The following is a 22,639-nucleotide window of genomic DNA, read 5'->3' as shown; positions in this document are numbered from 1 at the left end:
GGCTTCTTTCTTCGCCTCTTCCATATGTTGCACGAACCAATACAAGTGATCATTTGCTCTGCCAACACTGACATCTCAACGATATCAACGTCAGTAGCCGCAGTATACCACACTCACTAATCGCCCGTTGTCCCCAATCACTTCTCCTATCTGTGACGTTGCCTAAGTAAAACTTGGCATAACGTGGGTAACAGCGTACCAACAGCATTTTCCCTTGCCAACGTCACTCGGCCAAAAATGGAAAAGGTTACACAAACACATAGCAAGAGATACATGAGCCTGTATACTAACCCGAGTACCTTTGCCATAAGTGCGCAATCATATGCTAGACATATAGTCTAATGCTGTGACTTGAACACGCACTCGCTCAGCAAACTGTGTCACCAACAAAGACCACAAGCATCAAGACCATACCACCATGTGCAAACATAGACTTAGACACCCTAGGCTACACCAACATACCAAAAATGCGGAAGCATCTGGTATTAAACACAAGCCGCATGTCCCGTATTGTGCTTGTAGGTAATTGTTGTACCTCACTTCAAGTCAAGTCACATATCACAGCCTCAGGCTTAACTAGGTAAATTCCGTCTTTTTGCAACAAAAACATGGCCCCAACAACCATGCTCTGATAAAAACATGCTCTTATACCTTCTTCGCTTCCCTCTAACCACCCAATAAATATCTCCATCACTTTTACGAGCCTCTAACCCTCCCAAGTGACAATCATGATTCCAGAACAAGGAAACGAATCGTAAATAATCACATTACTGCCACACTTGTACGGTATGTCTAAAACCGAGACAAAGCTTTCGATACATCATGATCCTTTCAACGCCCGCTTTGCTTCTGTTGTTCATCTCTAAGCGACCGACGCGATGACTAGCGCAGCCACATTCTCCTCTTCGCTTCGCACCGTGATCTTTGTCGTGACACCAGTTTTTGATGAGTAAGCCATCCGTACGTTGGCAACCACCCGACCTCCACCAACTGTCTTGCCGAGAAGCTTGAGAGTGTGGGTGGTCTGGTTGACGGGCACATCAGTACCCTCGAGAGGCTGGAGCGACAAAGCCTTTGTAAGCTGCTCTGTAGCGTCTGTGAAATTGTTAATGCCATGTCTTCTATGAACTCAGCAATCGACTTACCCGCAATGCTCTCCATACCGCTCAATTGGAGGGTTTCTGTGACCTCCTCTCCAGAAGCACCAACCTGTTCCCAGATGTGGCTGAAGTTGCCAGCGAATGTGGGAATGACGTAGTCACTGCCAGCAAGGTCGAATTCGGCCACCTCGTACTCATCATCGTAGCCGGAATCCTCGGGCTCACCTGTTGAGGGGTCGATCTCCTTGCTGGTGAACTTGAGGACGTTGGAGAAGGTAGAGATGGGCAGGGAAGCCTCGCCGCCAACCTTCTTAAAAGCGACATAGACCTTGCCGGGCTCATCAGTTGCAAGTTTCTCAGCCTGTATGATAAAGACCTCCTCGAGCTCCTCCTCGTCTGCGGGAGTAGCGACAACGGAGACGTTCTCAAGGACAGTGTCGGGCAAGGTGTTCTTAATCTCATATTGGAGGACAATGTGCTCCTTGAAGATGTGCTTGACCAGGCTGACAACGTACTCAGTCTCGGCCTCAGTAAGCTCGATAACAGGTGAAGACTTGAGGACACTGCCAAACTCCTTCATCTCGGGGATCTCGAGCAGCTCCTGGGCATACCGTTGAGCCTGAGCAGAGGCAGAAGCAACAGCCTCGGCTCCGGTAGGCTTGGTGGGGCCAACCTTGGGAGCCTTGAGTGTAGGGGCAGTGGCAATCAGCTTCTTGGATCGGTCCTCAGCGTCGGCCTGCTCCCGAGTAACCACAGGAATCTTGGCAATATCGAAAGGACTATCGAAAGCGGACTTGTCGTCTGATGTGACGTAGAGGACAAGCTGCTGCTCGAAGTATGGAAGAGAGAACATGTTCTCTGTTTGCGCATTAGCAGTAATCCACAGTCATCTGTTAATTCATGCTCACCATTCTTGACAAATCGAGCAGCCATCTCATCATCCTCCTCATTCATGAGCTTCAGGTTGAGGGCAGCACGATCACGGACCTCATCATCGACATCATCCAAACATCGTGTGAGGAGGACACGGACACTGCTCTTAACCTCAGGGTCCTTCTGGCCAACACCGAACTTGGCGAGGGCAGTGACAGCAGCAGCTCGCACAATGGCGTTCTCAAGAACAACTCGGTTGTAAATATATCGGATATACTTGGTAGGCTGAGCGGTCTTGGGACCCTCGAGACCGATAAGGTGAAGAATGCGGACTGCCAGCTTAGTGAACTCGCAATCCTCAATAAATTCGCAGAGGTGGGCGAGCGCATCCTCCTTGGAATCAGGGACAAACTTGATCAAATCGAACATGCTCTCCACAACAGCCCTCTTGAACTCGTATCCACCCTCATCGCGCAGTATACCACTGAGGAAGGTAAGCATACCAGCTTGCTTGCTGGGAAACTTGAGGCACAAGGTTCGGATAGCCTCCACAATTGTGATCTTGAACTCGTCGGTAATCTCGGACATGAAGGTGGAAATCTGCTTCATTAACCTGTCGACACTGGCCTCGTTACCGGTCTTAAGGAGCGTGGTGATGGCGAAAGTGGCAATGGATCTGTTGCTGTTGGAGATGAGAAGCTCGATATCGGGATTGCAGGCGTTGACGGCGGTAGGCTTGAAGCTGGCAAAGTTGTGGAGGATTCGGAGAGCGGCGAACTTGGTAACAGCGCGGGGAGAGGTGAGGAATAGCTGAAGAACGTGGACAGCTTGCGCTACCTCAACATCAGTAACATCTCGCATGTCACAGATAGCTTTGGCAGCCTCAAAGTTGACCATTTCGCTCTTGTGTCGCAGCCAGCCATCGAGAAGCTGCATCATGGGTTTCCTCAACGAAGCGTCCTCCTCAGCGAGCTGTGCAGCAAGTCGAACCAGCATGATGATAGCAGCGGGGTTCTTGAGAGCACCAGGAGCGCCGAATTGCTGAACCATCTTGACAAGGGCCATTCGGTCGTGCATGCGCATCTGATATAGGAGTCCGACAGCGTGGTATTGCGACATGGTCGAGTGGTTCATAGGAACTTGGCTGCTTGAGGTGGAGAATCCCAGGGAGAAGCCACCAGAGGACTTGCTGGAAGCAGCGGCCTCCTGGGTCTCGCTCTGCCATCGTCGGACGACATCCTTGGCAATGGGAAGGAGGTGGTATGAAGAAACGAGGGCGGCAGATGATACGGAGGGGTTCTTATCGACAATTGCGGTCTTCATAACTCGTTCGATCGATTGCACGGTCGTGGCCTTCACAGTGTCAGCTTCCAGGGGTGTCGGTGTATCTGCCGGCAAAGCAACCTACATCAATAATACGGCAGAGGGCGCGGATGGCATTGGGTCGGTAGATAGCGTCGGTGCTGCCGCCAGTATCTTTCATAATCGTGCTGGTAACCATAATAATATCCTCAGCTGAGTTGGCGAGCTCCTTGATAACAAGGTGGACCATCTGTCGGAGACTGGCATCCTTGTTCTGGAAGAGCTTCGAGATACCGAAGAAGAGGGTTGTAGCTTCGTTGGTGGGGAACTTCTCTCCTGTGTAGAGAAGGAGAGCGATCTTGGTAAGCAAAATGCGACATCGTCGAGGCTGAATAGGGGAGCTGTTGAAGAGTCGTGCTGTTGAACTATTTAGCTTCACTGTGAGGGGGGAGAATAGGAATAAGGCGATTGTGGGAGACGGACCTTCTTGGAAGACTTGAGTTCGGTCAACCTTGACCAGCCCGAGGTCGGCGTCTTCGTCCTTCTTGCCGTAACTCATGCTGGGCAACTGGGTTGAGGTAAAAGGTTTGGTCGAGGGAGACTTGAGGTTGCGGTCGAGGCGCTCCTAAGGTAGAATCACCACGTCGCAGTTACGCTTCAGGGATGAGTGGTGCCGCATCACGTGATCTTATCAGCCCCTTATCGGACGGGGATTCGTGTCAACTTTGGCATTGGCTTCAGCTTGGAGGTCGACGGTAGAAGGTCAATTGCCAAATCTTCGGTCTTTTATAGTGATTAAGCTTTCTCTCGTGTCTTTCATCTTTGCATCTCTCATATATTTGGCAATTTCATATCCTATTGTCCCATTGGTATGGCCACCGTCCTAAGGCAAGGTTGCTGCTGGAGAATGGAGCACGACAGCTTCAGGTACCCGCAGCGTTTCAAATGCCCAATTAAACTTATATTGATGCTCTAACGTCTCCTAATAGCTTGGATAACTACTAGAGACTGTGTAATACATTATTATTATCATATTTATATGTCAAAAAAGAGTTCCTGAGGCCTTTTCCATAGCTCTCATCTTCAAAAGGTGACATCATGTCGACCCTGAATCCATCCGCCCACTCTAAACTTCCAGCCGGACCCAATTTTCCGGGTCGCATTAAATCCCCAGCTTCATTCTCTCAACCTCAATCCACGAACCAACTTGTCGCCCAGGATGAAGTCTGTGACACGAGTACCACTTCGCATTGCGCCTCGGCTCGTCCAGCGTCCGGCCTTTGTCCGCCCAATTCACTCGACCGTTCTCAAGGCCGCCAATGTCGCTCCAGTGGTTGGCACTGGCCCGCCACCTGAGCCACCGATCCAACCCGCCGAAAATGTCCATCAGCGAGTTGCGAGGCGGAGAAAGCAGGCTGAGATGCTCAAGAATGCTAAAGAGCTTCGAAATGCCAGTTCTGGAAAGGGAGGCGGTGGTTTGAAGAAGCGATTCTGGAAAGATGTTTCTGTGAAGGAAGTTGACGGTAAGACAAATACTTTTACCCCACCATCAAAGCGTATGCTGATGAGATACAGATGCTCTTCAAGTCTTCCTCGATACTCGACCGTTGAGACACCCTGTGTCAAAGGAGATCGTTCGAATTCCCATCACCAAGCCCGATCTTGCTTCCGCTCTCGCCCTCGAATGGGATCTTTTGACTTCTGCACAAGATGCTACAAGACATCATTTGATCCCTCTTACAAGTCTTGCATGCCGAGCTCTCGATATCGCCGAGGCTGATAACACGCCTGGGGGCGAAATCTCAGAGGTCCGAGATGCCATTGCTACAACATTATTACGATACCTCGATACCGATTCCATTCTCTGCTGGAACCCTCCTGCAGGAGCGCACGATCTCAAGAATGAAGCTGGAGAGTCGCTACGAGATGTACAGAAGCGCACAGCCGAGGAGATTGTGTCTTTCCTGACAACACATGTTTGGCCAGGCATCACCATCAACCCAGTCCTAGACGGTCACTCCATCTTGCCTCAGTCACAGGCACCTGGAGTTCGCGAGATCGTTCAAGGCTGGATCACTGGTCTCGATGCTTTCGAGATTGCTGGACTCGAGCGTGCCACATTGGCTGGCAAGAGTCTCATTGCTGCTGCACGATTCGTTGTTGAGTGGACCGAGGGGTCAGTTGCAAGGGGTCATTTGAACCCTGGCAAGAAGTTTGGTGTCGAAGAAGCCGCTGTCGCTACCAGCCTTGAAGTTGACTGGCAGACTGGACAGTGGGGAGAGGTCGAGGATACCCATGATGTTAACAAGGAGGATGTGAGAAGACAGCTAGGCAGCGTTGCACTGTTGGTGTCTGGCACAGGTTTGAAGGCGTAAATAAAATGAGACTGGATAGATGGCATGACTTGTAAAATATAACGACCTGTAAATTACCAGCTAGATAAAAAGGTTTTGGAGCCCCTAAAATTGACTAGGTAGATAAAAATTAAACACATTGAGGATTACCTGTCTTGCGTTCTCATCCTTATGTCTCTGTCTCCAACTTTCGTCAAGTCGTTAGCTAATATCCTCAGCACGCCTGTTCATAGCCCCTTTCTGCGTTCCAAGAACGCGCTGCAACATTGAGTTTCAATGAGGCCGCCCGTTGGGACTCGTAGCAAAGTGGCTTGCGTGTCATTAAGCGTAAACGTCGTTGTACATGGCTTGCTCATCGTCAATGTGATCTTGAAAAGTCATGATGTCCTACCCTACATGGGCATCGCGAACAAGGATTCCACGCCAGGGCTGAGAGCCATCTGCCCAAATAAAGTAGTAAAACAGACACGCGCCAGTGCATTCGGGTAAAAACTCTGATCATCGAGTGGCAGGCTAGGATATGCTTGAGAAATGAGGTGGGAGATCAACCGAACGTTACTGTAGATAAACTTCCGATCGTTTAATTCTTGCAACCACAAGAATCGGCATCCGTGAGCTTAATTTCCACAAACAACAACAGGGTCATGCTTGATTGTGTGCCCAATTGCTTCACTGGTTTGCATCTAACGTTTCACTTTTATGCGACCAAAGAATAAGCATGTACATAACATGTCGTATTTCCCCCAAGCCTCTCTCTCTCATTCTACCAAATGTCCGTTGTTGCGGTTCTTTCAACTGTGGCACAAGGCGCAGAGCCAAGGGACAAAATCGCCAAGGGCTGAGATCCCTAATCCCAATTGAGCTTCAAGGACATCATCCACTACAAAAGGCCGCGCAAGCCGCCTACTCTTCTGATTTTTAAGCTGAAGGCTAGAGCCTAGCCCTATTGCCACACTGCATCCTTCAACTGGCCAAGACACTACAGTGATTGCTGTGCTTCTTGTGATCAGGAAGACGGCTAGGACGGCGAGTCTCATTGGGAAATGACCGAAGATCTGCTTGGTTGGGGTTAGCCTGGTTGCTAGGAAGAGAGGCGGAGTCATGATAAATGAGCCAAGCTGAATCGATCACGTCTGTGACGTGAGACATGGGGGGGGCGGCTAGCGAGCCTTGAATTGGCACTCTGATTCAACGTAGAGAAAGCCATTGTTAGACAGAGACAAATAATAGATGTCTCTTGTGAGCTAGGGAGAAGAGACTCACCAGCATAAGACATGCTCTGAATAGAAACAAGTTACACAACAGAGCCTTCTTATGCGCAAAACAACGCCCCAAAGCCCAATTATGCAGGTCCAAAACCCCTACGTCAAGGACTCTTCAGCCGTACCGTATTACCCAACGTCTAAGCAAACGCCGAGACCACCAGCCAAGCACATCCCGCTAATTCCGTCCCTTTAGATCCTAGCACATCCACCAACCAAGGCACAGCCCGGGGGTGAGGTAGGCAGGGAAAACGCCACTGGGGAGCCTTGGAGTTGTTAGTTTAAAGACGAGGCAGCCTCTCTTCTTCCCCCTGGGGACGTTGTCAGAAACCGTTGTAGCCTTTTGCAAACAACACCACAGAAGTCATCATGAGGTGGACCACGATAACTACAGCCGCAGCCCTGCTCGGCGGCGTTGACGCCATTAGCTTCCCGAGATCGAAAGCTGGTAAAGGTTATCTGTCGATGCACGTTGGTACGGTGGAGCGAAACAAGAATAAGCAGCACGACAAGCGTCAAGATGGTGACGCTATCGCCGTTCGACTCGAGAACAAAGATTTCTTTTACGCGACAGACAGTATGTCACTTTGTTCTTCATAACTAACTACAGTTGTTAATATGCTATAGTTGAAATCGGTACCCCTCCTCAAAAAGTCACAGTCCTTCTTGATACCGGCTCCAACGAACTCTGGGTGAACCCCGACTGCGAAGAAGCTCAATCCGCTACTCAATACAACCAATGTCTTGACTTTGGACAATACGACCCCCGAAAGTCAAAGACGCCGCCCATCGGTCCTTTTGGTGGCGAGACACTCAACTATGGCGACGCGTCCGACTCATCAACGCATACATCTGCGACGATTCGATACTATACAGATCTCATGACATTTGGAGACTCAAAGTTGAGAAATCAGACTTTTGGTGTTTTGGTCGAGAGCAATGGTATCTCACAGGGTATCCTAGGTCTTGCGCCTGATCTGCGGGCTGGCTTTGACGGCGATGAGCCTTATAGCTTATTGCTCACTTCCATGGCTGACCAGGGACTTATCAACAGCCGAGTGTTCGCGCTTGATCTGCGACACTCGGATGATACCGAGGGTGCTTTGATCTATGGCGGTATTGATCGCAGCAAGTATATCGGCAACCTGGAGACACGGCCTATCATCCGTGGTGAGGGTGGTGAGTATCGTCTCGCCGTTGAGTTGGATAGCCTCGGTGTCACTATTAGCGGTGATACAGAGAACATTCGTGTCTCGAGCTCTGATTCCAACGTCATGCTCGACTCTGGAACGACTCTCACCCGCATGCACATGTCGGTCGCGCGACCAATTCTGGAGGCTCTCGATGCTCAGAACGATGGTGAGGGCTTTTACATGACCGACTGTGAAAACCGCGACCTCGATGGCACGGTTGATTTTGGGTTCGGTGACAAGATCATCAAAGTTGCCTTCAGCGACTTTATTCTCGAGCTTGGACCTGGAACGTGCTACATTGGTCTTGTACCTACCAGCGACCAGCAGATTCTTGGTGACTCTGTTCTACGAGCCGGATATTTCGTCTTCGACTGGGATAACAAGGAGGTCCATCTTGCTCAGGCTGCTGATTGTGGTGATGAGGACATTGTTGCTGTTGGATCTGGCTCTGACGCTGTGCCCAGTGAGACTGGCAAGTGTAAGAGTTCTGATATCACAGCCACTGGACGTGTAAGTCATGACACCTCGTACACCTGCGTGATTAAACTGACAACCTTGATAGGCGGCTACTGCTACTGGCACAGGCGGCTCGTTCCCTACCTCTGCGTACACCACCACTTACACCATCACTTCATGTCCCGACTTCGAACGCGACTGTGCCACAGGCGTCGTGACGACACAGACTTTCAGCGGTCGACCAACCGTCACAGTCACTGCTGGAGCCGGTAGTGGCGGTGACGACGATGACAATGCCGCATGGCAGTCTGCACCCCTCGGCTGGGTGTTTGCTGCCATTGGCGGTTTTGCTCTCGGAGTCAACTTGCTATAGTGGGAGATATGGTTGTACATATTTTAATGACATCTCTTGGACATGAGGACTGTAATTGAATAGACCGCATTTAGGGTATGCGCGGCATACAGCATACGGCGGCGTTTGATCTTTGCATTCTCACCTTGTACTCATGAATTGCGTGACTTGGAAATTGCCTCAGCTGTACTGGGCCTCATCGCGCGTATGCTGTGTTCAGTGAAGGGGAGCACAGCATATCATGGCTTCACGATCGGGAGATACTTTCGGAGAATTTCTTTCCTCGATGTAGACTTTTTGTGCACCCGTCGTGTAGGATCAACGTGCTTTGCTCGTGGTGCCGCAACAGCTGACAGCCACATCTTGCGCAACGCGGGAGGAAGACTTCGGATATCTCGGGAGACACTCTGTATCCATGAAGAATTGGTCGCTCATGTCTGTGTAATCGTAATCGCGGTATTTTATTAAGTCTTCTTCCTTGAGAAACATCGGCGCCCTGCTGTCCAATGCAGAATCGCGAAGGTCGATGGATGGCATCTCTCTTGAAGCTCTCACAAAGGCTGTCGTGCATCTCCAGGGAGGTGCCAGATTTCTGAGTCAGAGAGTAATATCGTACCTCCGTTTCGCAATTCTAATGGGTGATGGCTCTTAGCGGTGAGTAAAAGACGACAAATTGAACTCTGATCGGATTAAAGCTGAGAGAGTTGTCGGTTCCAGTAGGCGAAGTCGTTATGGCGGGAAGCAACAGAACTAGGTTGTAGGAGTCAATTTCATCAACACACACAAAAAGCAGCATATGATAGTCTGTGATCGGTAGCCATGAACAAGTGTGTAGTTGCTCTTGATGAGTAATTTCGGTGTCTGGCAACATTCTATCTGCCTTTTTAGGCAATCTGAGTTCATCCTGACTGGTGGACGTCAGCGCGGGTAAGAAACGTGCAACGGTAAGCTTACTTGAGCTTAAATCGACTTTCGCTGGGAGCATTAGCGATAGAAGTCGCTCACATAGTACAGTACAGCTTCTTCCCTCTCCATAGCACCGTGAACAAAATCGCAATCTATGGTTACTTATACAGGAATTCTCATGGAGGGACAAGGCTCCTTATCGAGACGGAAGACGTTGGACATGGCGGAATTAGGGCGGAATTCAATGCAAGCCACATACCGAGGCATCAAGGATACGGTCCACATCCTCTACCCCAATTCCTGCAACAAATCCAACGATAGAAGACATACAGAAGCTACTAAGCTCAAAATACTCAATACCAAGAAATACTCTCAACCTTAATTGTTTTTAGTCACATGCACCTCGCCTTCAGCTTTGACCCCTAAGCATGATCTACCTACGTAACCCTATGGCAACGACCCTATTATCTCTACCTCGGCTGGCACACCGAGGTCTTGAGATTTGAATCGTAGCTAATAGGGCCAAGGTTGGTGTAATGCGGAGATAGTGGGAATCAAACCGCGCTAAATTGGGTCTTCCCCAGATTTGGAGGAGCCCCCCGAAGCGACAAGGAGAAGAGAGAAGCAGGGAACCAACGACGTAGTACATATTCAGCTCCTCATCTTTTTTTCCCCTTCCTTTCCTCTATTCTCCTCATTCTCTCCTCTTCCCTCTAATCTCTGAATACCCTCCCTCTAATCCCTATTCAAGATGGTCTTCTATCCTCCTCCCTCGGTTAGCCTGCCCTTCGGTAAACTGCCCCCGTCGCCAATTTCAAGCTCCTCTGCTCACATTCCTTAGAACCTCCCGAGTCAATCACCATCCCGGACTTCATCTTCAGCGATAAGCACGCTCGCAAGCCTATTTCTCAGTCCAGAAATCCCTTCACATGCGGTATCTCTGGTAAGACGTACACCACAGAGGAGGTGATCCAGCGTGAGAAGCTTCTCGCGCGCGCTCTTGCAAAGCGCCTTGGCTATGATGTCCACGATGGAACCGAATGGGATAGAGTAGTGGCGCTATTCTCAGTCAACACTGTACGTTTGAGTTCAGTCACACAAAAATCCAACTAACGTATAAGATCGACTACATTACCATGACCCATGCTGTTCACCGTTTGAACGGAATCGTCACACCCGCCAGTGCCGCATATTCTGCCCCAGAACTCGAGCATCAGCTCCGCTCATCCGGCGCAAACGCCCTTTTCACTTGTGTCCCTCTCCTTGAGACTGCTCTCACTGCCGCGAAGGCTGTCGGTATCCCTGAGGATCGTATCTTTCTTCTACCCGTGCCTGGCTTCGAGTCTAAGCCACCTTTCAAGTCAATCGATGATTTGATTGCAGAGGGCAAGGATGCGCCTGAACTTCAGCCTCTAAATTGGATCAAGGGTCAAGGTTTGAGGCAGGTTGCGTATCTATGCTACTCCAGTGGAACATCAGGTCTCCCCGTAAGTCTCGCCAGATTTGGATGAAATGAATACGCGGCTCACAAATTGTAGAAAGCGGTTGAGATCACTCACGTCAATGTGATCGCCAACGTTATGCAAATGACAGTCCAAAACGCAGAGGGTCGAAAAGCAGCGGGAGTCGATACCCAGGTTCAACTTGGTCTCTTACCACTCAGCCACATTTACGGCCTCGTCCCAGTCGCTCATTGGGGTAAGGTCATCTCACCCCTGATTCCACGTCTCACTGAACTAACTTGTATCAAGGTATCTACAATGGCGACGAGACAGTCATTCTGCCCAAGTTCGAGCTCAAGATGTTCCTCGCTACCGTTCAACGCTTCAAGATCGAGCAAATGGCCCTCGTCCCTCCCATCATGGTCCAAATGCTGAGCCACAAAGCTGAATGTCAAAAGTATGACCTCAGCTCTGTCCGCTTCATTTTCAGCGGTGCTGCTCCCCTCGGAAAGGAAACAATCTCTGGCTTGAACGAAATCTGGCCCAGTTGGAATATCTGCCAAGGTTACGGTACGTCCCCTTCAATCGCGCGTTGTGTCTCGTCGCTAACTTTGCAGGTCTCACTGAAACATCACCCGTGGTCTCATCAACTACCGAACTCGATATCGATCCTGGCTCCTCTGGATCTCTTCTTCCTGGCATCAAGGCCAAGGTCATCGATGCTGAAGGCAAAGAGGTTACCGAGTACAACACCCCCGGCGAACTCTACGTCCAAGGCCCCTGTGTTGTTCTGGGATATCTCAACAATGCAAAGGCCACAGCTGAGACCTTTGTAAACCACAGTGATGGACGATGGATGCGAACAGGCGACGAGGTTATCGTTCGCAAGTCACCTAAGGGCATTGAACACCTTGTCATCGTGGACCGAATCAAGGAACTCATTAAAGTCAAGGTAAATTTCACTGTTCCAGGCCTTTTTCACACCCACTGACATACTCTACTAGGGCCACCAAGTCGCACCAGCTGAGCTCGAAGCTCATCTTCTCACCCATCCTCTCGTCGACGACTGTGCCGTTATTCAAGTCCCCGATGAACGAGCTGGCGAAGTTCCCAAGGCCTTCGTCGTCAAAGCAGCTGAGGCCAAGGGCAAGTCCGATGAAGAGGTCACTAAAAGCATCAACAAGCACGTCGAAGAGCACAAGGCGCGTCACAAGTGGCTCAAGGGCGGCATCGAGTTTATCGAAATCATTCCCAAGAGCCCTAGTGGCAAGATCCTTCGACGCTTGTTGAGGGACAAGGAGAAGCAGGCCCGCAAGGACAAGGGAGCCAAGCTGTAATGGTGTGGTGCTTAGAGAGTGTAAGAATGAGAGGGAAATTCAGGCGCTTCCTATGAGGAAGTAGAGCAATTAATGACTTTTGGACCACTTAGCAAACTTGTCATATACCTTTGATCTTGTGCTAAGCCAATGCCTTTCAACACCTGCTTCATGGTATCAGTACCATACCAATCGTGAGAGGAAACGGAGACGCGTTCAATTGACGATTGATTGCTCCTGAAAGTCATAGAACTCATCTTACGTGCCCTTGTACATCAGACTTACACCATCGCCAAATATAGGAACTCCCTGAAGAGACTAAAGATCAGCATTAATGCAGTTCCCACAGGCATTCATGATATCGCATTGATGCAAGAACATTCATTTGAAAGCACTGAGATGACTACGTTGTATTGAATGAAGTCTAGCTGAGATGTCTATAAAGCGAATGGAACTTTTGTATTATATCGATTCATTATTATTTACCCAGAGATTCATAAGATCCCCTGCCCTTATTATCGTGAGATGTTTTCGTGAATCTGTCTCATAGACTTCTCAGAAGACCATGCCCTTGGCCTGCTTGCTTTGGGCATCCTTCTCCTTGATGTCAATGTTCTTCCACATGAAGAGGCAGACAACGCAGAGAGGGATGAACGCGCAACCAGCGTAGATCATCTTTTGCTGCACATAGTCATAAGCAGCAATGATAGCGTCTCGCTCAGGGCTACCAGCAGGGTAAGACAGCTGGACGTTGATGTCGCCATAGATAGTAGCAGTCATGTTCTTGGCAGACTCGGGGAGTTGTTTGGCAAGCTCAGTGGGTAGCATGTTTGTCCAGATGCCTCCAGCAATGGCCACACCGATGGAGGATCCGATACCACCAAACATACCCCAGATGGCCAGAGCGATGGCGACATCCTGATGCTTGACGGAAGACATGACTGCGATACGTGCAGTCAAGGACCAGATACCACTGTAGATACCATTGAAAAGCTGACACATAACGAGCCAGTTGACAGCAGTCTCAGGGTGACGGAAGTGGATGAGAAGGGCAGTACCGAGGACCAAGAAAGGTACACCGACGAAAGAAGGCCACTTGAATCGTCCCAAGTATCGGATGGCAATGCCAACGAAGGGTCCAACGAAAGCAGCCATCAGAGAGAACGAGTTGAGGATATAACCAGAGGTGGTGACACTTTCAAAGTGAACAACCTGCAAGTAAGAGCCGTAATAGGTATCCCAGCAGAAGATAGAGGCAAACATAATACCATAGATGAGACAGGCTCCCAAGATGGTGCGATCAGCAAGCAGATGGAAGGGGAAGTACGGCACAGGGGCGAAGAACTTCTCCCAGGCGACGAAGCTGGCAATAAGAACGACACCAAGGACTGGCATGGCAATGATATAACCAGTGGCCCATCCGTTGGGAGCAGTAGCAGCGATGCTGAAAGGGAGTAGGAGTAGAGCCCAGCCGGCACTGGTCAGGAAAAGACCAATAACTAGAATAATGTTAAAAGACCGTGTGTCCAAAGCTGAAAAAGATTAAACTCACCATCGAACTGCACAAAGTAATATTTGAAGGACTCCCAAATGGTGCGGTTGTGTACCTTCTCAGGAGCAAGGCCAAACTTCTTGGCCTTCATCTCATTCATGATGAAGATAACCATGACGGGAATGCAGAATGCCAACAGGATGATACAGAACGAACCAAATGCCCATCGGAAGTTGACGTTCTTCAAGAAGAGCTCAGCAATCTTGGGACCGGCGAAAGTGGAGCTGATGGTAGGCGTGTAGTTGATACCCATGATGATCAGTCGGTTACGGAGAGTAGTGGTGTCAGCGACGACAACGTCAATGACATAGATGAGACCGAGATGGCCAACCCAGTAGAATGTATGCGCAGCAGCATACATCTCGACGCTGTTGCATGTAGCCTTCATGATCATACCGACAACAATCAGGAGAACCATGGCGCCGAAGCCCCAGACCCGACCCCAGATGTCAATGATCTTGGCAAGAGTCAAGTTCCAGACGGCACCCAGAATCGAGGCTACGATACCAGTTGAGGCGAGAAGACCGTGTGAAGCGAAGGCCGAGGTGACGTAAGGAATGAGGTTACTCTGCACATTCTGGAGCAGACTATCGACGAAGGAGACGAGAAACAAACTGGAGGATACACAGTCAGTATAGTCCTGGCAACGTAAGCTAACTACTTACAAGACAAAGGTGGCAATCAGCATTTTCTTGGTCCAGACGCTGGTGATGGCCTCGGCTTTCTTGACACCCTGCTGCTTGAACTCATCGTCGGGGAAGTCCTTGAGATCCTCATCGACCATCATGTTGTTGTTGGCGGGAGCCTTCTCGATGTCTGGTACAGACACCTCATTGACGGGCTCAGGCTCCTTCATGGTATGAGTCGCCATTGGAACGAAAGGTATCAGAATCGTTCCAAAGGGAAGAAGTGCTCAAATCAGCTCAATGGATCGAGGGAAGAAAGAGAGAAGTAAGCTTGACGATTGCTCAATCTATGAGGGCACCACAAGGTCGCATTGAAGGGGGGAGAGCACCCATTAAGTACCTTGCCCTGCCAGGCCAAGATCGTAGCTCATTGCAACTCTGGCTGCATGGGAAGCTCTCACTAGAGCGGGAATTGAGAACGGGATAGGCGATGATCATCCATGGCTAGATTTCATAGAGAGAATCCTTCGGAAGGCTAAAATGGTAACTGGTTTCCGATGGGTGAGCTTCCTTAGCCCACGTATAACTGGCCGTTAAGGATTAAGCTCATTGCGACCCTGGGCAATCAACAGCAACAAGCCCCTGTTCGAGACGAACCCTCTCGCTGCAGAGACGTCCCTGGTTCTGGGATGGCGAGAAAAAGACGCACTAACACCAATCGTCCACGCTCTATTTGCTTGGCCCTACGAGCCTAACGCTTGGGAATGGCACCGTAGATGTGCCAATTGGAGATCTTGCAGTGTCGAGAGCATCATCTATTGGACGAAGCTTATTCCCAGAAGCTATCCGCCCACCGACCGGGGTGAGTTGGCCGAGAGTGGCGTCGCTCCAACTGCTTGGTACGGTATGGCGCCGTTTGGTGTTGACCCCCAAGAACACCAACGCAAGTTTTTCAGCGCTAGTCACATATCTGATCATCTGATAATCTGATAATCTGATAATCTGATAATCTGATAAGCAGAATCAGCACCGAAGATCGCACTTCGCCCTTCACTTTTCAGCGTGCGGCGTAGCATTGATACGTCAATCTCATCCGTCCTTCTCCGAGTATAAGCATGCGAAGGAAAGTTCATTAACATTTTTGTCTCAGAGAGAGCCAAAGAGTTCGTCCAGGGTTCTCTTGCCTGTCGCCTGTCATTTTGTATTGCGAGCGAGACAGATTAGATCGATCGTAAAGCCAACAACCAGCAGCCAACAGCGCGTCTATAGCGTCTAAAGAAACGCAGCACTTCATAACGAGCCGTGGGGCCGTACAATATTATTTCTCGGTAAGTGGGCGCTGGTTGATAGTGAGAAAAGTCGTACTCCGGTTTGGCCGTGATGAGTTTCCGGGTCACTTCTAACCAGGAAGGGCAACGGAGGCGCTTTTTGGCGTAAATAAGGTCGTGAGCCATGGTATTAGCATCAGGCAATCGGAGAGAAATGGGCAAGCCACTAGAACGGGATTCCGGAGCATGATGTTTGGCCGTGGGCCCGTTCTCGAGGCTCTGCGGGACTGAAGCTCCCTTCTATGTCTGTTTGTCTTTATCAATCTGGCCGTAATATAACGCTGCGAAAATCAAGCCTTGCCCCAGTGGTATGGAGCTCCACAGACCGAAGCATGTCTAACTGATCTAGGATTTACTGGTAGAGCTGTTGGCGATCCGGTCAGAAGAAAGTCGATTGTCAAGTGGTCCAACCATTAGAATTGAGTCAAATTCCTTACCTCACTGGGGCCTTTAGTGTTCGGTTCATCGTCTTGGCAAGCTATTGGTCCAGTCTGGAAACAAGCCTTCCATCCAGAGCTTGTATGTAACGCGACTCGGTGCCAACGATGCTGGGTTGAACCCACTGTGGATGTCAACCATCTAATTGACTGCTGCCTGGTCAATATGTTCCTTTCTCTTGACTTGCCTTGTCGTACTCATGTGGGAGTCTGGTGATTGACAGGCTGATTCTGCAGGATCATACCCGAGGAAGGGTCTTGTTTGATGTCCCAGACAATATGAATGCATACTAGACCTGTTTACTCCGTAGCATCGCAAGAACCGACCGTCCGGGTGACATTTTCCATGAGGTGGGCCAGAGAAGTCCTTGTTGTAGAGTTAAGGAGTCTTGGCGCCGGGGAGCAGTGAATAGTCTCCCAATAGCATCGCAATATATCCGAGCTACTGTGGTCTTTTCTGTAAACAGAGAAGAGCTTTGTCTTTCCTGGGACCAAAAGATTGTCGTTAAGAGGCCGAGAACAACGGCCGATCTAAAGCTTGACAAGATGATGGAGTCTTTTGAACCTCCCGATTTCATCCGCTAGAGCGTTCTTCCAGAGGCAGAGCATGGAATGCACCTTGAATAGAAGCAATAACTCAAAGGGTATCCTATCCTAATGATAGCACTCCACGGGATGAAGATATTCAGATTCGTCAATATCGAGGCAGGCTGGGTTGTATTGCATCGCCGATCTGATGTTTGCCACCAACTCCAACTGCAACTGATTGATTTGATAAGATTAGATTATCTGGAAATGCTTAAATTGCCAGCATGTCTTGGCATTGGACCCTCCTGGTGGCGCCGCAAATCCTTCGACGTCGTTGATCCTGAACTTTTGTGTGCACATGACCGGACAAGCTACCGGTCGAATTGCGACATTTGGAATAGACATAAATCCTTGGAACCGAAAGATTGAGAGGAACGCCTGGCCATGTCAGGGTTGGTGAGAAAACTGGAGGTCAGTGTTCCTAGTGAAAGACGTACTTGGGCAACTGTAGGAAAGCCTGGGCAGTCTGACCTTGAAGTCAGAAAACTTTGGTCGGATTTTAGTATGCTGCAATAAGGCTGTAAGCTCTGTTGTCCTCAAATGACAAGGTAGAGCTGACTACATCCGCACGTAAATGGACAACCATGCAGATATCGCAAGTCGGTATCATCGAGTTTCAAAGGCCGGAGACTCTTAGCAAGGGCACCCAGGTCTTCGTGAGCTAGTTCCAAGGTGCCGACTTACTGCTTACACTTGACACTATACATTTTTCTTGATTGAGCAAGGGTGCCATCCCTAACGTTGACAGACCACCTGGAGTACCAATCGCTGTGCTTGACCTCATTCTTGAAGCATATATCGGTATCTACCGCGGAATGCGAGTGCTTTGATGCTGTGGTCGTGCCTCATTTTCCATGTAAACTTGCGAGCCATCGATCATAAAATAAAGCCTTCTCTTGGGCGAAAATTGACAATCACTGGCCTATATCTGCACTCAATAGCAATGATGGTGATTCGCCAGCCTCAATCGTATATTTTACTTGAGAGAGACCAATTTCCAAGATATCGAAATACTGCCGAGTCGAGTGTCTTGGCTTCCACTGTCTGGGCGATTGGTGGTCTTTCGAGCGTGACAAGTGACCACAAGACATATACAAAGGGAACTGAATATGGTACCAAAGAATATCATCGTATTGCCACTGTTGAGAGAGTGCTCAGAAGAATTTGGTTGAGAAGGTGGTGTCCCTAAGTCTTTCTGTTTACATAGGTGCTAGGTCAGTAGTTCTCGCCCTTGATTTCTCTTCGGAAAGAAAACAATGCTACCTAACTACCAGTCGATAGAAGTGTAAGTGTACCTTAGTCACGTAAGGCTAGTGCCAATCGATAGTCGTTTCAGAGTCACCAAATGTCCGAGAGGTTACAGCTTCACAAGAGACAAACAACTACTTCACATGGGAAACAGACATAGGCGAGCATTGGGGATTGATTCAAACAAAAATAAGTCAATATTAACATTAAACCAGCCAGCGGGTATATATGCTTCTGTGCATCTCGGCTCAACTGGTAACTTCCCTTGCTCTTTTTCTTTTCTACTTTATTTTTTTTTCTTCGACATCCAGACTTGATGTCACATGAGGATCCGGTCAGTACCAAGTTTCCACACTAATGCATAGTTCGTAAGGATCGTAAGAATGATACATGTTTGATGAGCCCGCTGTCTAACTTCCCTGGAAGCTCAAGCGGTCTCGGGGTGCGGGCGTACATAGCATACATACAGGTCCCGCCTCAGGTACCAAGACCTAATCTATAAACAACAAGGAAAAACAGAGATGATGTGCGAAGCGCATCATGACCCTTACAGGGCAATGGCAACAGCCAGGATGGCGGCGGCGATGCCCATGCCGTTGCGAGCGGCACCAGCAGTCACGGGAACGCCAGTAGCGGTGGGAGCGGGGAGACCACCGGTGCCGACAGCGGGCTTGCCAGTGATGAGAGTCTCACCAGCGCCGGGAGCCTCGTAGCCAGGAGCAGGGGCCTCAGTACCGGCAGCGGGAGCGGTAGCGGGGGCTGTCTGAGCAGGGATGGGACCGTTACCAGCAGGGCCGGAGGTGAAGCCAACCTCGGGGACAACGATCTCAGTCTCAATGGTCTTGACAGTGGATGATCCCTCAACAGGAGTGCCGCTGGCGACAACGGGCTCAGTGATGGTGGTAGCAACAACGACGGTGGTGTAGTGAGCAGAGGTGATGATGGTGGTGCCAGTGACAGTGATGTGCTCAGTGACGGCGTCGGCACCAGTGGCAATAGCAGGGTTCTCACCGGCGTAAGGAGCGCAAATACCTTGGAAGAAGGAGACGGCCTGGGCAACAGTGTCGTCGTTCTCAGCATGGGCGTAGAGGCACTCGAAGACGTTGGCAACGAAGTCCTTGGAGGGACAGTAGCAGGCAGCGTCGGTGTTATCCTTGCAGTCGGCGACGTATTCAATCCAGGTGTTCAAGCAGCTGGGGACAACATCGGGAACGTTGTAGCCATCCTTAGGAGCCTCAGTGGTCTCTGGCTTCTCGTCAGAGCCAGTCTTGTCAGGCTTGGGAGCCTTGTGGGTAATGGTCTCGGTGACGGGGTAGATGGTAGTGGAAACGGCAACAGTCTCGGTGACAACAGCAGGAGTACCGGCGGTGGCAGGGCAGTTGGTGACCTCAGGACCACAAGAAGTGATGGTCTTGACCTCAGTGGTGTAGACGGTGGAGGTGCTGTCGTAGCTGGTGACAATGGTGGTGTGCTTCTCAGGGACATCAGTGGTGGCGTTGGGGGAAGAGCCGTCGGTGGTCTTGGCAGGCTTGTCACCAGTGGGCTTGTCGCCGGTAGGCTTCTCGCCAGCAGGTTGAGTGTTACCAGGCTTGTCACCACCCTCAGTAGGCTTCGTCTGGCCAGGCTTGTCGCCGGTAAGAGTCTCAGTCACAGGGCAGATAGTGGTGGAGATGGCGACAGTCTCAGTGACAATGGCGGGGGTACCAGCAGTGACGGGGCAGTTGGTAACCTCAGGACCACAAGAAGTGATGGTCTTGACCTCAGTGGTGTAGACGGTGGAGGTGCTGTCGTAGACGGTGGTGATAACGGAGGTGTTCTCACCAGCAGGGACGGTCTTGGTCTCCTCACCAGCGGGCACAGTCTTGGTGTTCTCGCCGGCAGGGACAGTCTCGGTGGTCTCGCCAGAAGGAGCAGAGGTAGTCTCAGAGCCAGAAGATCCAGAAGTGGTCTTGCCGCCAGCAGGGACAGTCTTGGTCTCTTCGCCAGAAGGAACAGTCTTGGTTTCCTCACCGGCAGGGACAGTCTCAGTGTTCTCACCAGCGGGAACGGTCTTGGAGTTCTCACCGGCAGGGACAGTCTCGGTATTGTCGCCAGAAGGAGCAGAGGTAGTCTCAGAACCAGATGAGCCAGAGGTGGTCTGCTCACCAGCAGGAACAGTCTTGGTGTTCTCGCCAGAGGGGACGGTGTAGGTGTTCTCGCCAACGGGAGCGGAGGTGGTCTCAGCAGGAGTAGAACCAGAAGTGGTTTGCTCGCCGGCGGGGACGGTCTCAGTGTTCTCACCAGCAGGGACAGTCTCGGTGTTCTCACCTACAGGAGCGGAGGTGGTCTCAGCGGGAGAAGATCCAGAGGTAGTTTGCTCACCAGCGGGAACAGTCTCAGTGTTCTCGCCAGAGGGGACAGTCTCGGTGTTGCCACCGGCAGGAGCAGTAGTAGTCTCCTCACCAGCAGGAACGGTCTTGGTATTCTCGCCAGAGGGGACGGTGTAGGTGTTCTCGCCAGAGGGGACGGTGTAGGTGTTGCTGGGAGGCTGAGGCTTGTCACAGTCGAAGTCGATCTGGGGAACCTCGATACGGCACTTGTCCTTGGGCTTGTTGGGCTGAGGGGGGTAGACGAAGCGGACTTTCTTAGCGCCACCACACTGGCTGTTGTAAACATCGGTACCGTCCTTAGAGCAGTCGGCCTGGTGCTTGCAAGTAGAGCCGTCAGGCATGTCATAGTGGAACTCAAGACGGCAGTCAAACTCGGGTCGGACGTGGAACTTCTTCAGAGAGAAAGACTTCTCCTTGCTGCCAGCACCACATCCGAAAGAGGGAGCGGCCTCCTTGGCAGGGCCACACTCAGCAGAGATAGACTTGCCAAAGTGTCGGCCAGTGAGATCGCGCTTCGACTTATCGGTTCCACAGGTCCAGCCCTTGAAATCAAAGTCGTTGTACTTCTCGAACTGACCGACCTGGAGATCATCCCAGTACCAGCCTTTCTTCTGGTTCTCCTGACACTTGTTGTCGATGGCACGGGGAGGAGTGTACTTGGGAGCCTCCTTCCAGTTACCCCAAGCGGAGACCTCGCCAAGGCTGGCAGTGAGAGCCAGAAGGGCAAAGTTGGCCTTCATGGTAAAAGAATTGTCGGGGGGTGGTAATAAGTAGTTGTGTGTGTAGCGAGTGTGTTGTATGCAGAACAGAATATTAAGAAACGGAGTCAAAGGAAACGAATGACTTTGACACCAGAAAAAAGAGAAATTTTGATGTAAAGAAAAGAGGAAAAGAAAAAGGTGAGTGATAATCCAAAAGAAAAGGTCGAAAGAGATGGGAATGGGAAGCATCTATATACCCACGAGTCTCTGTGTCTATCATAAGACCTGGAGGAGTGCTGGCCTGCGGAGGCAGAGAGCAAGCCCGGCATCTGGTACCAAACATGGGTTGTCCCCTCTATGGCCCATGCCTGGTGGAGATACCACTGGCGATGGGAACCCCTGATACTCCTCTAAGTCAGGTTGAGCATCGACGGTCGGCTGAAGGTTCGAAAAGGTCTCTCAAGAATTCAGGTCCGTCCGGTGAGGTTTGACACGACGGTTTGTGGTCCAGGGCGCCTCAGGGACAATGACAAGGATGAGTATCCGTGACAGGGACCCATGTCGTTAGAGGTTTCTCCATTGACAGGGACTTTAACAGCGGCTCGGTGCAAGCCCAATGATCTGTGGCAGAATTATCCAGGGTGTGTATCTCTCTCAGGTCTTGGCTGTGGATGGACTGATGAGCGAGCGAGTTCGCACCATGCGAAGCGCAATGCCCAACGGTAGCCAATGTGATGCCTGTGCCTGGCCATGGATGAGAACCAACCTTGTCTTTGCTTGCCTTGCCGAAATGCCATTCTTAGAAAGGTCAACATAACTTTTTGTTTATGCTTGACAGGGCTTGCTTCAGCTGGCCCATCTCCCGCTGCTGGGCTGCGCTTCAAGAGGCCGCACTGCATATTCCGATCTTCAGGCGCTTGCCATGAGAAAACAGTGCTGAATGTGAGCCAATACAAATCGAAAGGCGGTTATGCATACTCTGATTAAAGCTCCGAGGCGCTACTGCATGTGCTGATGGCCACTAGCAGAGCGCCTCTCAGTTGATCAAAAGCGAGACAGAGCCTCTACCTAGCCGGTTACTGAGGTGGGCGTTTAGAGCACTTTGCGGGGCATCGACAGCGGGAAAATTCACACCCCGTTGTGAGGCTTGCACTTGGACGCTGAAATAGCGGTTAGACTAAGACAATGAGGAACAGAGACAATTCAGGTAGTGGATGCGGACTCAGGTTGCAGT

General features: G+C 50.5%; 7 protein-coding genes across 9 annotated transcripts; 3 read left to right on the top strand and 4 right to left on the bottom strand.

Annotated features, from left to right (window-relative positions):
• Positions 1-441: 441 nt before the first annotated feature.
• FVEG_02426 (hypothetical protein) lies at positions 442-3,899 on the bottom strand. The gene is made up of 5 exons (XM_018889682.1): positions 3,759-3,899; positions 3,382-3,692; positions 2,009-3,326; positions 1,146-1,958; positions 442-1,095 (listed from the first exon to the last, which is right to left on the bottom strand). The coding sequence occupies exons 1-5, from the start codon at positions 3,832-3,834 to the stop codon at positions 863-865; spliced, it is 2,751 nt and encodes a 916-aa protein (XP_018745883.1). The 5' UTR covers positions 3,835-3,899; the 3' UTR covers positions 442-862.
• A 545-nt stretch (positions 3,900-4,444) lies between these two features.
• On the top strand, positions 4,445-5,795 carry FVEG_02427 (ATP synthase mitochondrial F1 complex assembly factor 2). The gene is made up of 2 exons (XM_018889683.1): positions 4,445-4,798; positions 4,851-5,795. The coding sequence occupies exons 1-2, from the start codon at positions 4,495-4,497 to the stop codon at positions 5,648-5,650; spliced, it is 1,104 nt and encodes a 367-aa protein (XP_018745884.1). The 5' UTR covers positions 4,445-4,494; the 3' UTR covers positions 5,651-5,795.
• FVEG_15059 (hypothetical protein) lies at positions 5,636-6,960 on the bottom strand. 2 transcript variants are annotated; one of them, XM_018904151.1, is made up of 2 exons: positions 6,893-6,960; positions 5,636-6,687 (listed from the first exon to the last, which is right to left on the bottom strand). In XM_018904151.1, the coding sequence occupies exons 1-2, from the start codon at positions 6,896-6,898 to the stop codon at positions 6,421-6,423; spliced, it is 273 nt and encodes a 90-aa protein (XP_018745886.1). In that variant the 5' UTR covers positions 6,899-6,960; the 3' UTR covers positions 5,636-6,420. The 2 variants fall into 2 exon arrangements, with proteins under 2 accessions (XP_018745886.1, XP_018745885.1); XM_018904150.1 differs by lacking the exon at positions 6,893-6,960 and having other exon boundaries at positions 5,636-6,884.
• A 300-nt stretch (positions 6,961-7,260) lies between these two features.
• FVEG_02428 (hypothetical protein) lies at positions 7,261-8,913 on the top strand (the record flags this gene model as incomplete). The annotated part of the gene is made up of 3 exons (XM_018889684.1): positions 7,261-7,468; positions 7,519-8,594; positions 8,647-8,913. 3 exons carry the CDS (start codon positions 7,261-7,263, stop codon positions 8,911-8,913), a joined length of 1,551 nt encoding a protein of 516 aa, XP_018745887.1.
• Positions 8,914-10,549: 1,636 nt separating this feature from the next.
• FVEG_02429 (hypothetical protein) lies at positions 10,550-12,577 on the top strand (the record flags this gene model as incomplete). The annotated part of the gene is made up of 7 exons (XM_018889685.1): positions 10,550-10,589; positions 10,640-10,875; positions 10,920-11,285; positions 11,337-11,496; positions 11,550-11,810; positions 11,858-12,192; positions 12,245-12,577. The coding sequence occupies 7 exons, from the start codon at positions 10,550-10,552 to the stop codon at positions 12,575-12,577; spliced, it is 1,731 nt and encodes a 576-aa protein (XP_018745888.1).
• A 534-nt stretch (positions 12,578-13,111) lies between these two features.
• FVEG_02430 (hypothetical protein) lies at positions 13,112-15,621 on the bottom strand (the record flags this gene model as incomplete). The annotated part of the gene is made up of 3 exons (XM_018889686.1): positions 14,774-15,621; positions 14,109-14,722; positions 13,112-14,055 (listed from the first exon to the last, which is right to left on the bottom strand). The coding sequence occupies exons 1-3, from the start codon at positions 14,977-14,979 to the stop codon at positions 13,112-13,114; spliced, it is 1,764 nt and encodes a 587-aa protein (XP_018745889.1). The 5' UTR covers positions 14,980-15,621.
• Positions 15,622-18,492: 2,871 nt separating this feature from the next.
• Positions 18,493-21,750, bottom strand: FVEG_02431 (hypothetical protein; the record flags this gene model as incomplete). 2 transcript variants are annotated; one of them, XM_018889688.1, is made up of 2 exons in its annotated part: positions 18,493-19,752; positions 20,095-21,750. In XM_018889688.1, the coding sequence occupies 2 exons, from the start codon at positions 21,652-21,654 to the stop codon at positions 18,883-18,885; spliced, it is 2,430 nt and encodes an 809-aa protein (XP_018745891.1). In that variant the 3' UTR covers positions 18,493-18,882. The 2 variants fall into 2 exon arrangements, with proteins under 2 accessions (XP_018745891.1, XP_018745890.1); XM_018889687.1 differs by having other exon boundaries at positions 18,493-21,654.
• Positions 21,751-22,639: the final 889 nt, after the last annotated feature.

This window comes from Fusarium verticillioides, chromosome 6 (assembly GCF_000149555.1).
Source record: "Fusarium verticillioides 7600 chromosome 6, whole genome shotgun sequence".
NCBI classification, from domain to species: domain Eukaryota; kingdom Fungi; phylum Ascomycota; class Sordariomycetes; order Hypocreales; family Nectriaceae; genus Fusarium; species Fusarium verticillioides.
Note: the sequence above shows the minus strand (reverse complement) of the source record. Positions and strands in the feature narration are given on the sequence as shown.